The sequence below is a fragment of the Phycodurus eques genome, chromosome 18 (genome assembly GCF_024500275.1).
Source record: "Phycodurus eques isolate BA_2022a chromosome 18, UOR_Pequ_1.1, whole genome shotgun sequence".
Lineage (NCBI taxonomy): Eukaryota > Metazoa > Chordata > Actinopteri > Syngnathiformes > Syngnathidae > Phycodurus > Phycodurus eques.
The window spans coordinates 10,341,267-10,357,674 of record NC_084542.1 but is presented as its reverse complement, the minus strand read 5'-3'; the positions used below and the strand labels follow the sequence as shown (position 1 = coordinate 10,357,674).

At 38.4% G+C, this 16,408-nt stretch overlaps 1 protein-coding gene across 1 annotated transcript in view; it reads left to right on the top strand.

Moving 5' to 3' along the window:
• The window catches only part of rngtt (RNA guanylyltransferase and 5'-phosphatase), an 81,483-nt gene that overhangs the window by 18,204 nt on the left and 46,871 nt on the right, over positions 1 to 16,408 (top strand). Inside the window, exons 8-10 of the mRNA XM_061705087.1 lie at positions 2,817 to 2,918; positions 7,792 to 7,927; positions 13,820 to 13,891. Of these exons, the coding sequence (XP_061561071.1) occupies positions 2,817 to 2,918; positions 7,792 to 7,927; positions 13,820 to 13,891 (310 nt within the window). The remainder of the gene's footprint in view (positions 1 to 2,816; positions 2,919 to 7,791; positions 7,928 to 13,819; positions 13,892 to 16,408) is intronic.

The following is a 16,408-nucleotide window of genomic DNA, read 5'->3' as shown; positions in this document are numbered from 1 at the left end:
AGACCCTTTCCAAAAAATGTTTAAAATCGTGGAAAAGTTCATTTATTTCCATAATTCCATTCAAAAAGTTAAACTTTCATAGATTATAGTTTCCGGGCCCACAATTTCTAGTATTTATTTGTTTATTTTTACATAATTTGGGCTTCCAGCTCATAAAACCCACGAAATCAGGAATTAAAAAAGATTTGAATACTGCGAAGAAATCACCATTTACTTCTCAGTTTTTGTAAAAAAAAAAAAAAAAAAAAAAAAAAGAGAGAAATTATGGTCACATTAAATAAATCTAAATATGGTACTTTCAAAACGATAAATTAATCTTCAATACTTGGTTGGGAATCCCTTTGCTTTAATCACTGCCTCGATGCGCCGTGGCATTGAGGCAAGTAGCCTGTGGCATTGCCTGGGAGTTATGGGAGCCCAGATTTCTTCTTTGTTTTTGCGTCTGGTGCCCCTTATTTTCCTCTTGATAATACCCCATAGATTATCAAAGGGGTTTAGATCCGGCAAGTTGGCTGGCCAGTCAAGCACTGTGATGGCATGGGCATCAAACCAGGTTTTGGTGCTTCTGGTGGTATGGGCAGGGGCCAGGTCCTGCTGGAAGATGAAATCTGCATCTCCATACCGATCCTCAGCAGAAGGAATCATGAAGTCTTCTAAAACATTCTGGTAGACTGTTGCGGTGACCTTGGATTTAAGAAAGCAGAGTTTACGAACACCTGCACTGGACATCGCACCCCAAATCATGACTGACTGGATATTTCACATTGGACCTAAAACAGCTTGGGTTCTGTTCTTCACCCGTCTTCCTCCACCCTTGGACCTTGATACCCGAATGAAAGGCACACTTTACTTTCATCGGAAAAGAGGACCTCAGACCACTGGCCGACAGTCCAGTCCTTCTTTTCCTTGGCCCAGTTGAGACGCTTCCTACTTTGGCTCAGGCTCGGAAGTGGCTTGACCCGAGGAACCCGATCGTTTGCTGCCCATCTCCTGGATGGGTCTAAATCTGGTGGTTTTTTAAACTGTGACGCCTGCCTCGTTCAACTCTTTCTGGATCTCTGCTAGATTCTTGAATCATCTCTGTTTGATAATCCGCTGAAGCCTACGGTCATCTCTTTTGCTGGTGCAAATTTTGCTACATTTTGTCCTTCCACTAGACTTTCCATTGATATGCTTGGACACAACACTCTGTGAACAGCCAGCCTCATTAGCTATGAACCTTTGTGGCTTACCCATCCTATGGAGGGTATCAATGATGGTCTTCTGCCCAGTTGTCGAGTCTGCAGTCTTCCCCATGTTGAACCCAACTGAGACAATTGAACCAAACTGAAGCAATTTAATGAAACATGGGGAAACCTGTCCAGGTGCTTTGAGTTTAGTGTATGATTAGTGTGTGAAACTCAGTATGATTAGTCTTTGATTTCTTCACAGTATTACATTTTTTTAAATTCTAGATTTCGTGGGTTTTATGAGCTGAAAACCCCAATTATGTAAAAATAAACAAATAAAGGTAGGTACCAAAAGGTTGCTGTGGACCACGTGGTTTGTGTTTCCATCGCACTTAGCAAATGAAGCAAATGAGGCTGATATTGCTCAATACTGACACCTATAAAATGCTGGTATTTCAAGCTTTCAATGTCTTAATTTAAATTTTAAATATTTTTGATACCTTTAAAACCTAACCCTTTATCCAGGTGAGGCAATTGAGAACTGATTCTCATTTGCAATGCCAACCTGGCTGCAGACAGGCTTTGATGTAGGGAGTTCTATTATATACAAGTACATTTCAATAAATTTGAATGTATTTATTGTCTTTTATTGAGATGACATACCTAAAAGAAAATTTTGCAGCAGAAGCTTGCAAAAGACTATAGATGTGATTTATTAGCTGGAAAATGCAATAGGGACATGAGCCTGAAGCTTCACACGGTTCCACTACAAATTTGAAAACAAATCACATCTATAGTCATCTGCAGGCTTCTACATTTTAAAAATATATTTATTTATTTATTTAAAAAGACAAGTTTTATATTGTCTTGGCATTCAGGCAATAACATTTTTCTTCATGCAAGATCTTCAGCTTTGAGAACAGCCACTCACATGCCTTTTATGGACCTTTTATTTTCCAAGTGCTATGATGTAATGTCATTTTTAACTTGTTACTATATCACATTGTACAGTTTGTATATGTATTTGCTTCTATTTTGCTTTGTTTTACTCTGCTGTTTGCAGCCAGGTTGTCATTGCAAATATCTTACCTGGATAAGGATCAATAAAAAAATACGACATGGACAGCTCTTAGTCAGTTTTTAAATACAGCAGTGTGAAGTATTTGGTATCTGTAAATGCGTTTGCATTAAAAAAAAAAAAAAAAGATTGTACATTGAAAATATTTATTTGTGAACGGAAGGTTTTTTACTTTTTTTCCCCGTGATTGACTGGACCATCAGAGCGTCCCCGCCGGCCAGCCTGACGCCGGTGTTCGTCTCCTCTGGCCGGCCGAAGAAGACGCACACGCCTGCTTGGGCTCGGATCTCCGCTCCGTAGCGGGACCGAGTCGAGGTCCGCTACTGCCACGCTCGATTGGTGATTCGAAGTTTTTCTTTTCAATGTATTTAGTTTCTACAAAGGTTCTTGTGGTGGGAAAGGCTCTAAATAAAACATTGCAGACTATCATCTGGTCCCTGGTTCCACCTACCTTCACATATATATCGAAGCGTCCATGAAAACTCCTTGTAATGTGGAGTCTATAAAAGATGTTTTATAGATGTTATGTAATGAATTGAATCAACACAGTACGTTCCTTTTGGTTGCAGATCTGGTTTTCCTGGTGCTCAGCCTGTGTCAATGGATCGACAAAACCTTTGTTTCCTAGAGCAGCATCCTTACAAAGTCAGTTGGAAAGCTGATGGAACACGGTGAGTCTTGATGATAATGCTTCAATTGAAATTGGTTGATTTGTAAATATCCCACTTTGAGCTCATGAGTTCCTACCTCAAAGCTTTCCAGACTGTGCTAAATTAATATTTGCTTTGCTTATGAATAGATCATTTGAATTCAGCAGTCCTGATAACAGCTTGGCAGCCTTGAACATTTAAAAAACACAAATGCAAGAGGTAGCAAGATATCTGGATGCTGATTCTTTCTAGTTTTATTAGACTTTGGCACCACAGGCATCTCTCTATTAGACTTTGGCACCACAGGCATCTCTCTGTCTTTGATGGGTTAATGTCTATGGTTGTCTACTGAAGTTGTCTTGTTCAGGGGTTTTAATTTACCTTTCATGACATGGTTTTTGTTCAATTACTGGTCTTCCTTATTAGCTAACCTAAGGTGGCTGTTACAGCATCTGCGATAGAATGGTGATTCGACTTCAGCCGCAGGTTGAAACAGCTGTCCGGTAATCCACTACGAAGACATATGCCAAGGAACTTCTTGTTTCCTGTCACATAACTGATTGAATTTGCTTTTGTACTATCTTTATGTCTCGCTTGCAAGTGCAGAGGATTATTATTATTTTTTTTAAACAGTTTAAATTCTCTCTTGTGTGCACTCTGGTGAAATGTGCTCTTTTTCTGTGAATGTTTGATGACTTCCATTTCAGTATTGTATTGGTGCTTTAATTTCAAGGAAGAGAGAGTTAGTACTGCGCTATGATTGAGACCTCTGGGCTACAAGTGTCAAGTATAGGAATGTATCGTCTGAAGGTTTCATCTTTTAAATGTCTTCAGAAAATCTTCTGTGCTCTTCCTCTTCTCTCTGTGACCTGATTTCCTCCCCGCATTCTCGAACACTTGTTCATAAAAACAAGACTATCTCAATTATGATATGGTATGAGTCATCACTCAGCAGTTGCCAATAGAGTGATATAAAAAGTTCTGCACACCCTGTTGAAAATGCAATTTTTTTCTGATGTAAATAAAAAAAATAAAAATAAAAAAAAGAGGCCAAGCTAAATCATTTAAAAACGTTTTCCGCCTTTGTGACATATAACGTTTATAAATCAATTGAAAAATAAAGGGAAATCTTTAAGGGGGGGGGGGAAACGCTTACAATTACCTGGTTGCATAAATATGCACACCCTCAAACTAATACTTTTGTTGCAGCACCTTTAGCTTTGGCTGAGCTATTTGTAAACCTAAATCTTCTGGTGGTGAAACTGCTGGGTTTTTTTGTATTTGGTTATGTGCTTTGGGTATTTCAAGTGTGTTTTTGCCTAATGTAGCCAGTCTTGGCTGTTTTTCTTAATAAGAAAAATGTAGCCGGCCTATCCCAGTCACATGAAGAAGAGGGGAGATATTTATCACATGTACTAAACAGCCAGTACTTGCCAGAAATCTCTCAAGCTGCTTCAATGTTTATGTCAACCTCTTGGCAGCCACCTTAACCAGATTTCTTCTTTTCAACAATTTTGGAGGGGCACCCAGTTCTTGATTATGTCACTGTTGTGCCATATTTTCTCCACTTGATGACTGTCTTCACTGTGTTACTTGGTATATTCAATGCCTTGAAAATTATTTCGTGCCCTTCTCCTGACTGATACCTTTGAACAAATGAATGAGAGCCCGCGATCAGAGCAGTTGCTGTAAGATGTGATGACAAATATGTCAGGAAAAGTCGAGTGTATGTAACACTAGTATGATGTCACGCTATTTATGCAGCACTCCAACCTCACATCACTCAGTGATCATGGCATGTGCTGTAAGATGTGATTACAAATATGTCAGGGAAAAGTCTAGTGTCTGCAACACTGGTATGATATCACGCTATTTATGCTGCACTCCAACCTCACATCACTCAGTGAAGAAGTAAGACAGATCTATTGCAAGCCAATTGGACCACTTAATGGAGACCTGGCATAAGAGAGCAAGCAGTCTAGCACATTGATGCACTGGTAATGATAAGCAAAGCTCTTAGATCTTAGGCCTCCCCCAGCACTCATCTGTCAGTTGTGCCACCGGACTTGACCGGGAAGATGACACAATGGTGGTCTGTGCCTCATTATGGCTAAACTGCTATGAGACTGGGGCAAAAGCATATTGATAAGATTGAAGCGGGAGGGCTACAAACTCAGTGATTAAATAGAGATCAGTTTGAATATTTCCGTGATTGGTCGTTGAATACTTTGTCAGATGTTAATATAACTGTGGAGACAGATTGATGTGAATTGGGTGAATGCATAATGGACACAGGGTGAACTTGGCGTGAGAAGGCATTAATGGTCTCCTGCTGTGTTTTCCTGAACATACAGGGTTAGCTCTAGCTTACTGGCCCAATTAGACAGCAGAGGAATGGCTTCTGCTCACTGCACACCTATTTGCCATTGTTCTAAATACTAGAAATTCTCTGTTTGATTCTCGCAGACAGTGGTCCTTTTTAAGAACTCATTGCACCCGAGTACCTTCTTGTCGGTGTCCATCATTATTTCTCAGACCTTTTGCTTTTCCACCTCTTGCTTAGCAGAGTCTGCATAGTGTTTTTATCTTTTGCATATTTTTTTATCATGTTTCTACTCCCACCTTAAGTACCTTTTTAAAAGTGCAGCTGTATCTGGCCAACACTCCCAAGACACCATTGTTTCTTTACCCTCCCACATTTTTTGTGTATCTCTGCTGTTTCCAGAAGACTTTTGGACAGGCCTTGATTTGTATTGCCTCCCTCTGTGAACCTTTTAACTGTTGTTAATACTTAATCTATACAACCCCCCATTGGCCCGTTTTCTCTAACAAACATTTGACAAATTAAAAAGGCCTAACAAAAACAATGCCCTTGTGATAGATTTCCTACACTTTAGGTTGATAAAAGTCTTAAAGGGGATTTATGGAAAATTGGCCTTGTAATTACTTGTGTCTGTGTGTGTGTGTGTGTATGTATGTGTGTGTATATGTGTATATATATATGTATGTGTATATATATATATATATATATATATATATATATATATATATATATATATATATATATGTATATGTGTGTGTATATGTATATATATGTGTGTGTATATATATATATGTGTGTGTGTGTGTGTATATATATATATATATATATATATATATATATATATATAAATATATATATATATATGTATGTATGTATGTATGTGTATATAAAAAAAAAAAAATTAAATCAACCCTGAGAAAACTCACAAATTCCTCCAGATCAGAGTATGGTTTTGTTGAGCAAGGACATTGTACCCACCTCTTCTAGTTACAACAGGTGTTTTGTGTCCCCAAGCCAATTTAACTCTACATATAACCAACAACTCTTAATTCTTGAATAACATTTGACTAGATTTTGAAATACAGTGGACCCCAAAAACTTGACAAGCCAACAACTCAGAATCAACAGAAAATTTCAGGAAAATATGTTTCAAACTCAAACAAGACTCCACAACACAAATACCAGGATTAATTTTTGACGTGACTTTTCTGATGTTTAAATGACTAAATGCACCAGTAATGACATTAAATCACTTTGCATTCCAGTTGTTTCATAGCCAATATCCTCGGATTTGAATTGCCTATATTAAATCCTTTGAGCCAAGCTGATGTAAGAAGGAACTGTCATGGTGGACCTGACTTGCCTAGAAATGTCTCTTAAATGTTAAACAATATGGTGGCTCCATTGCACACCTCTTACAAACCCAATTAGCATTCCAAGACTGCCTGCTGCACTTTAGCAAAAGAAAATCCTAAACATTAAATAAAGGAGTCATAATGAGCAACCATGATACAACATTTTTCAAAGGTTAAGTAGTACCAATGCACTTCAAAATAGAGACAAATTACTTTGCTCTTCAAACATTTAAGGGGATTTGTGGCATGAAAATTTGAAGGGTGAATTTAAGGTACTTCTAGTCAAGAGATAATACAGGATGTCAGAATATGCTAAATTCTGAAAACAAGGTCACATAACAGAGATGGATTTAGGATGACATCCCCGGTGATGATATGGATCTGTCATACCTGCTGTGCCTCCCTATCATTTCCACAAAGAGATTAGATGTGAAAAATATCCCGTGAATACCAGCTGGTTCAAAGTGGCAAACTTGACAAGCTGCCAAGGATCAGCCGGCATCAAATACCACACCAGATGAGCATCTAATCATGCTTGGACTGATGTACTAGTCACATAATTTCATTAACTAACTGCCAAAAATTCTTGTCTAAATAAGGGAAATATATATATATATATATATATATATATATATATATATATATATATATATATATATATATATATATACACGAATATATACATATACATATATGCGTACTTTGCATTTGTTCAGGTGGAAAGCCCATTCAGAAAAACTGAAAAAAATAGTCAGAAAAACAGAAAAAAATAATCAGAAAAACAGGTGGGAAAAAAATTTGTCCGAAAAACAGAAAAAAATAGTCAGAAAACAGGTGGAAATATTTTTTGTCAGAAAAACTGATAAAAATAGTCAGAAAAACAAAGCCCTCAAAAAATGTTACTCAGAAAAACAAGAGTATTTTTTTTTTATCCAATGAATGCAATACGCTTCCGTAGTGTTCCCCCCCACAGGCAATTTTAATAATGTACTACTGTCAGCTCATACTGACAGTTTTACCCAAAATGCCAATTTTGTTGTTGTTGTTGTTGTTCGTCTTCTTTTGTGAATGTGAGTGTCACTTGTGTTAATTAAAGGATACTATTAACTGTATTTCCCCAAGATAATGTGCTTTCATCTGCGAGTAACATATCGTGACAGCGTGACTATTCCATGCAATGTCAGCAAAGTACTAATGATCCACTCTCCTCCAACAGGTATATGATGGTGATCAATGGGAAACATGAAGTATTTATGATTGACAGAGATAATACGGTCTTCCACATAGCCAATTTAGAGTTTCCTTTCCGGAAGGATCCACGCATCCATCTATCAAATACTCTTTTAGATGGGGTAAGTTTTCTTTCTTATCATATTTAAAGTCTTTGTCATTGTTGTATTTCTTGCAGTGTCATCCCTCCTTGAGAAAATTCTATCAGTCCCTGCATGGATTGGCATGCATCACTAACCTTCATAACCTTACTATCCTATCCCTGCTGCTCAGTCTTGCAGATAATTGATATGGGTTTTTCAAAACCTCAGGCCAAAGATGCTGCATTCTGGCAGTTGGGCCCCTCATATATATAGCTGACATGAAAATCATCCTCCCATGTCCTGGGGAAATAGCTAGCAGAAGAATTGACAGTTTTTCCGGCACTGATTCCTTTTTCTGTTGTGCACCGTGTTGCGTTCTAATGCTTAGTGGTGTGTTCGCTGGGGTAGCGACTGTCTCGTGACCTCATCCTACAATACCAAGCTTTACAAGGAAACAGCTTTTGGTACTTCTTGCTGGTAGGCTTAAATATGACAAAGTGAATCATCAATTTCTGATATTACTAAAACGTCTGCTGAGCATGTGGAAAAGATTGACATAATGGTCGACTCAACAAGGTTATATTGGATCGGTGCTATGGCGTGATGATGGGGCACTTAGGTATTAGTAGGCCACCGATGTCACACTCATGGCCCGGGGACCAGATCCAGCCCGCCACATCCTTTTATGTGATTTTATGTATGAAAGCAAATCCTCTGCATCATCTTCATGGTTCTTGCTAAAATACCAAAGTTCCAAATAGTCTTCACTTTTAATAAAGTTGAGATATTACAAGCATTTTTTTGTTACAGTCCCCCTTTAAAAAATAACTGAATAATAGTTTAACAACTTTTTACTGACTTATGATTTCAAAATTAGTTATTTGTGTATATGTATTAATATGTAATAATATGAGGTCACCATACATTTATTATATTTCTAATGGCCCTCCGGGGACTAACATAATTACGATAATTACGAAAAACGATGTGGCCCGCAACAAAAATGAGTTTCACATCCTTTACATAGGAGATAAATCACTGCTTTTGCAATGTATAAACAAATACATCTTTGGCAGTGTTCAGCGCGATAAACTCCATGAGTGCCTTCACTATTTTTGTCATAGACAAAACTATGTAAAAATGAGTCCGCTCGTGTTATCCCTTTTGTGTTCTTCCAAGTAGCGTACAGAGCAACAATAGTTGCTGTGTCTTCATCTCAAATGCCAAAATAATTTGGTCATGCTACTCACTTTGCTTGCAACCAACCAGCCCTAAAACATACTTTATAGGGCTTGTTTTTTGCTCGTCTGATGCTGCAAACCCAAACCAATTCCAAATTACTGAAGAAACGTCTTTTGTAAACTAACCCCCGTTCACCGCCATGTCTTCACTGTAAACAGTTTGCATCAAAAGGGATGCACTTTCATCTGAAGCAGCTACGTTGAAATATATATATATATATATATATATATATATATATATATATATATATATATATATATATTTTATTTTATTTTATTTTTTTTTAAAAAGAAAAACCTTCCCACAAATACTCGATTCAGTTATATCAATTAATTTCCCAGCCCTATGTCCATACCAATGTATCCTGATTATGTATGTGTGACTTTCACAGGACTGCATTGAAGAACAAAAAAAAAATCCCCTGGTAAGTTTAATGAATGGTCCTTCTTACTAAGGTTCTGTAGAATTTCTTGAGAGATGAAATGGTAGGAAATTCTCACATCACTATTAAAGTGAGCAAAATGGTGATGGTTATCAGTAGAATGAACCCCCACATATTCACGGCGAGGCTTTTACAAGTTTGCCTATTCACAGATGTACAGTGGGGCAAAAAAGTATTTCGTCAACCAAATGTGCAAGTTCTCCCACTTAAAAAGATTAGCGAGGCCTGTAATTTTCATCATAGATTAAAAATAAATCCAGGAAATCACATTGTTTGATTTTTAATGACTTAATTGGTGAATTCCTCAGTAAAATAAGTATTTGGTCAACTACAAACAACCACGTTTTCTGGCTCTCACAGACCTGTAACCTCTTCTTTAAGAGGCTCCTCTGTCCTCCACTCGTTACCTGTATTAATGGAACCTATTTGAACTAATCAGTGTAAAAGGCACCTGTCCACAACCACAAACATTCACACTCCAAACTACACTATGGCCAAGCCCAAAGAGCTGTCAAAGGACACCAGAAACAAAATTGTAGACTTGCACCAGGCTGGGAAGACTGAATCTGCAATAGGTAACCAGCTTGGTGTGAAGAAATCAACTGAGAGCAATTATTAGAAAATGGAAGATATACAAGACCACTGATAATCTCCCTCAATCTGGGGCTCCACGCAAGATCTCACCCCGTGAGGTCAAAATGATCACAAGAACGATGAGCAAAAATCCCAAAACCATACGGGGTCTGGTGAATGACCTGCAGAGAGCTGGGGCCAAAATAACAAAGGCTACCATCAGTAACACACTATGCCACCAGGGACTCAAATCCTACAGTGCCAGATGTGTCCCCCTGCTTAAGCCAGTACATATCCAGGCCCGTCTGAAGTTTGCTAGAGAGTGTTTGGATGATCCAGAAGAGGATTTGGAGAATGTTATATTGTCAGATGAAACCAAAAAAGAGCTTTTTGTAAAAACTCAACTTGTCGTGTTTGGATGAGAAAGAATGCTGAGTTGCATTCAAAGAACACCATACATACTGTGAAGCATGGGGGTGGAAACATCATGCTTCGGGGCTGTTTTTCTGTAAAGGGACCAGGACGACTGATCCGTCCGTGTAAAGGAAAGAATGAATGGGGCCATGTATCGTGAGATTTTGAGTGAATACTTACTTCCATCAGCAAGGGCATTGAAGATGAAACATGGCTGGGTCTTTCAGCATGACAATGATCCCAAACTTTTGCACTTTTATGGTACTGCACGGCCACTGTACATTGTAGAATCAACATTCACTTCCCAATTGCTTTCTTCTATTCGTTGTAAAAAAGCACAGTCTTGGTTAAATGCTGCTGCACACTTGGACTGCTCTTTGATTTAATCACCAGCTACACATTACTGTTTGGTGAAAGTAACTGTAGTCTAATTACTTTCCTGGGAAAAGTAATGCGTTACTTCGCTCGTTACTCAAAATGGTGGTGACGGTTACTTTGTAACGCGTTACCAGCATCACTGATAACAACACTGCTTTGGCACCATTTGGTGCCATCTTGGTGCCAAGGAACGGTTGAAGAAGACGGTTGAAGAAGCTTCATTTATTCATTCAGTTATTTATTTTCATCACGATATTGCTAAAGGAAATGTAAATCAAAATGAATTGATACACTTACTATTTTATTTGAACTTCAGGAAACATACAGCCAACAATGTTTGCAAAATAGCAACCATGAATTTTGGTGACTGCTGAGGTAGTGATCACGCAAATGACTCATGAGATTTAACATTGACGGTTTTCCTGCATTCTCTGCATAAAGGGTAACTGCAGTCTTATAAAAATAAATAAATAAATAAATAAACTCACGTCTGCCTTAGTCCTCTTTGTAAGAGCAAAAATATCGCTGCCATCTGGGAAGCCTTCCGCCTTATTAGCACTGTAACACACATCTGACGTTGTCGTCTTCGTTTACTTTTTACTACTCTCACAGATATGGTGAATATGGTAGTCACTATTTAAATTCTTACAGTTCTCTTATGTTCTACTTTTTACTACTCTCACAGATATGGTGAATATGGTAGTCACTATTTAAATTCTTACAGTTCTCTTATGTTCCTGAAGCCCAGGTATGGTTGTGTGTTGAGATTGCTATAAGAACTTGTTTTACTCTTGTGTGTTTCTATCTGTTTATGCTTCTGGCTCTTAGTACCCAAAGAGAGGATGTGTTTTTTTGTATTTATAGTGAGCTCTATTTAAGTCCTGCTTTGTTCTCAGATAGGTTTCATCTTCAGCCTACAGGCACTGGCTGTGTGGCTTTACCTATCTTAGGCCAATTCCATAACCGGATGGCAACATAATGGCAGCTTCCATTGGGCACACTAATGTATTAATCCATTGCTGTCTGCCTGGGCCATGGTTCACTGCACCAGATGCTTAGTGATGGCACCCTTCCGCAATTGCATCATTTTTCACTCTTCCAGCCACACCCACAAATCACGTCTGCTATTCATTTGTCCCTCTTCTTCCAACCAGTTGCCGGATGAGATGTAAAATCCCCTTACCCATGAAGGATATATTTTACAAATCAGCTTTTACATTTTTAATAACATGAGTGAAGAATCAGACACCTACACAAATGGAAAAAAAAATTGTTTTGCCTGTGCCATATGTACAAAAACAATTAAACTAATGTGAAACAAACAGCAGGCTCAGTTATATTCTGAGGCTGCTTTGCTCAGTCTGGCACAGGGTGTCTTAAACCCGTGCTGGGGGGCACAGAAATCTTAATACTATGAAGGTATTTTGGTGCAAAATATGCTTTCCAGTGCCAGAAAGTTTGGTCACAGTCGCAGGTTTTGGGTTTTCCAACAGGATACAGACACAAAAACACTGCTAATAAAAATGGCCAAGAATAAAACATCAGACAATTCTTTAAATTCCTAATATAAATTATATTTAAACATCTGTGAAAGAAGCTGAAACATCCAGTCTGGAGGAGGAACCAGAGACAAGGTTTTGCTTTCGCTAATGATAGTGGGCCAAAATACCTGTGGAGGCATGCTAAAAGTGCTGTTGAGTCATGGAAATGGTTTGATTTATGTGGTTCCCTCAGAAGGTTGTGCAATAAAACTACCGCTGTCAAAGTGTCCTTGGGCTCGGCACTGCACCCTAAATTGCTACCAGGTTGGCATAGTAAATGAAAAACTTCTCAATTCCCTTAACTGGTTAAACAAAGGATTTTTTAAATCTAAAGTTAAGAGTACCATCCATGATTTTGTCCAAGTCATTTTCATTATCATCATTAGTTTGTTTTTTAAAGATAATTCTGTTAGACCACACAAATAAACCAATGCCTGATATGTGTTTATGTATCATTACGTTTATCAGTTTCTAGTTATTTTCGTGATTGTTGTTTTTCTTTCATGAACAGAGGTTTACCAACAATATTGTACACGTTTGCATTCTGAAGCTGTTTATAAAAAAAACAAAAATCACCATTCTTGTGACAGAATTTAATTGAACATTCTTATCTGCTCTCTGTGGTATACTTCCCCCTGAGAAAGGGCAAAACAATTTGTCCTTTGTGAGACTGCTATGGAACATACTGTCATTTTTTCAGAGAATTATATTTTCTGATTTAAAACCACAAACATTAATCCTAAATTCCTCCTGCAAAATTATTCATATGAGGGTCTGTTTTTGTCAAACATGGCCTAACATTTTATTTGGTCAAATTGGATGTGTATTTTAGTCCTCATATCCATTTGCTAAGACACTGAGCATCATTTTTTGTACCTGCTACCTTTTTCATTGAAGTCAACAACTTCAGAAAAAAAAGTAACATTCATATTTTATGGGCATGCAACAAGCCCTGGCAAAGGCTGCAAATCTATCACACTGCACGGTTGCGTAAGAGTTTTGAACACCAGTGCTCTGTTTGCCCAGTGTCGTCCGTCACTGCTTCCCCTGACTCTCAACTTGAGAGCCTTGCATAATTGATATTTTGTGCTATTTCTGCCTCTTTCGTCTGACCTTACCCCAAGCACTCACGCTCATATCACGCTTATTGCCACTGGCCTCTCTGAACATACATCCCCACTTGAGAACTCACTCATCCCTCACTGCACCCCATGGGCTCTATGGCACACAGATGGTCTTTTAGTTCTATGTAATTATAATTAAGTATGCACATGTACATGTTTTCAGGAATGCACTGTTTTATCCACTTCTATTCGTCACTGTACTCTTTTGTCTCTGCAGGAGATGATCATTGACAAGGTGAACGGCCAACCCGTCCCCCGCTATCTGATATACGACATCATCAAATTCAATGTGAGTAGTTTTATGAGGAACTGTCATCTAGATGAGCCCCATTTTCAGCTTTATGGTATTAACTTACACACATCTGCCGTCCCACCTCTGCTACGGTTCTGATGGGTGGAATATTGCCCCCGCATTTTGTTTCAATGCCGTTTACACCGAGAACATAAAACTTGTATTTACTTTAACGTTGAAAGGAGCGCCTCACACGTCTCATTTTTTAAACATTCTTAATTGCCACTCAAGTGTAAAAAGAAGTTAACTGCTCCAAAGCATTGTGTTACTTTTAATTAAACTAATTCTCACTTGTAAGACTTAAAGGGTTGGATATTTTCCTTCATATAATGTCAAATAAAATGGTCACACAGGAAAAGTAATCCATCAGTCCAAGCTATTAGCACCATGGTCTTTCAGGAGATACGTTTATTGATTTACTTATGTGAACAAGGATCTGTTTTAACAGATGGAATTGTAATTCAATATATGTAATTTTATATCGACTATAGAATTACTTGAATTTTCAAAGGTAACATGAATAATGTAATTCTTGGTTGTATGGCTTCAAAGTGCATTGACGAGAATGGTAAATGCTGGTTTTCAAACCTAACCTGAAGCGATCAATTTGATTTCTTAGTAGCTCACGGCGGAATTGTTCATTTGATTATTCTCTGCATTATTTGACGCAGCTCTGTCTGCCTGCTGGTCCTCAACCCCACACCTTGTCACGTCCCACACCTTATACCTCTAAGCTTGTGACTTTACAACGTTACTGCATTTTACTTCGTTAATTGTATATGTTCACAGTCAAATATTAATGGAAACCTACGACCGATACATCCATCTGTCCTTTTCACCATATTTGACTTTGGCCATTCTCTCCCGAACTGGCTGAGGACATTACAGGGCTTTTAACATGCCTCCGTAACTGTAAATGAATTCATCTTCCAGACTTATCTGTATTCTGCTAACAACAATCAGGCAGGCACAGAAACAAATGAGCTGACAATTATCAGAGTTTAGCAAGCCACTGGCCCTTTCTTCATCCATCCATCCATCCATCCATCCATTTTCTGTACCGCTTATCCTCACTAGGGTCGTGGGCGTGGTAAATACCCAAAAGAAACAGAAACTGGTAAAGGTAGCTTTGACTGTTATTTTTGTCCGCTGCCCCCAGCTTTCCATCGATCACCCGAGTAAGTGGCTCAATGAAGACACCGCTCTGACGGGAACGTCTTTTGTAAGATGTTAGGCAGTGGTTAGTCGCTCCACATGACTCCCCCAAGTTGGCGCTAGAGTGCTGTTGTATTGATCTGAGTTGGCCATTATGAGCCTTCTTCATTATTTGTGGTGGGCTGCCCCTTGGCGTTGAGGTCTCATCCTGAGAGTGGCAGAAGGAACATGATACCACCTGCTAGGTCCATGGCCTAATATAAGACCCAAGTTGTTTCCTAAGTCAAGGCAACCAAAGTCCTGGGGTTCTTTTGATTACAATATAATGGTGAGTGCGTGCCCTCGCGCTACCATAGGATCATTTTGATTTCCGCACGGATTTCAATAGGAATAAACGTTTATTCTTGCCAGATCAGTTGTCATTTATGCATCAGCTCCTAAACGGTCTCTCAATTTAAGCAAGTAGTATATAACTATTTTTTGGTTATTGTCCATTTCCAATTAAATAGCTCAGACACACAAAAAAATGTGTCAATAAGAAAACAATAGCAGTGGTACTTGGCTGTGGCTCACTAGGGAGAGCAGGTCGTCCAGTGACCGAAGGGTCACTGATTCGAATCCCGGCTACGAATGTCCACGTGTCGAAGTGCCCTTGGTCAAGACACTGAACCCTAATTTGCTCCCAGTGGGCCTGGCAGTGCCTTACATGGCAGCAGTCGCCCATTGGTGTATGAATGTGTGTGTGAGTGGGTGAATGTGAGGCTTTGTAAAGCGTTTTGGGCACTGTGATTGTGTAGATAAAGCGCTATATTAGTGCATTCCATTTACAGCATGCAGTAACTAATCCTGATATACTCAACCATTATGGTCCAAAACAATGTTGGCATATTCATCTTCATTTTGTGTATTTTATACAGTGGAAAGCAGAATCTGTTTCAAAGCCAATATTAGTCTCAAGTTGGATATAAAACTATATATACTGTATTAAGTGTACATATCCTGAAATCTAAGCTCATGTATTTATACATTGTTCAATGCCACAAGGAAAAAATGAATTTGATTCACAATCCCAGTAACTGAAAACAACTGCAATAACAAATACAAGTATAGTATTCGTGGAATAAAGGATAGAATAAACATTGTTGCTTGTGAATTATTGCTGTGTTGCTGACCGGTTTTAGTGTAGCACTTCTATGATGGAATCTGCATATGAAAACTCTTGACTAGTTTTAGCACAGATTTCAATGGGAGTTATGTAACACACTGAAATATATGAATACGGTTGTTATTACTGCTGTTCCCATGCTGTGCTGTAAGATTTTTGCTGTGATGTCATTATCGTCATAAGCTATGAGGTGA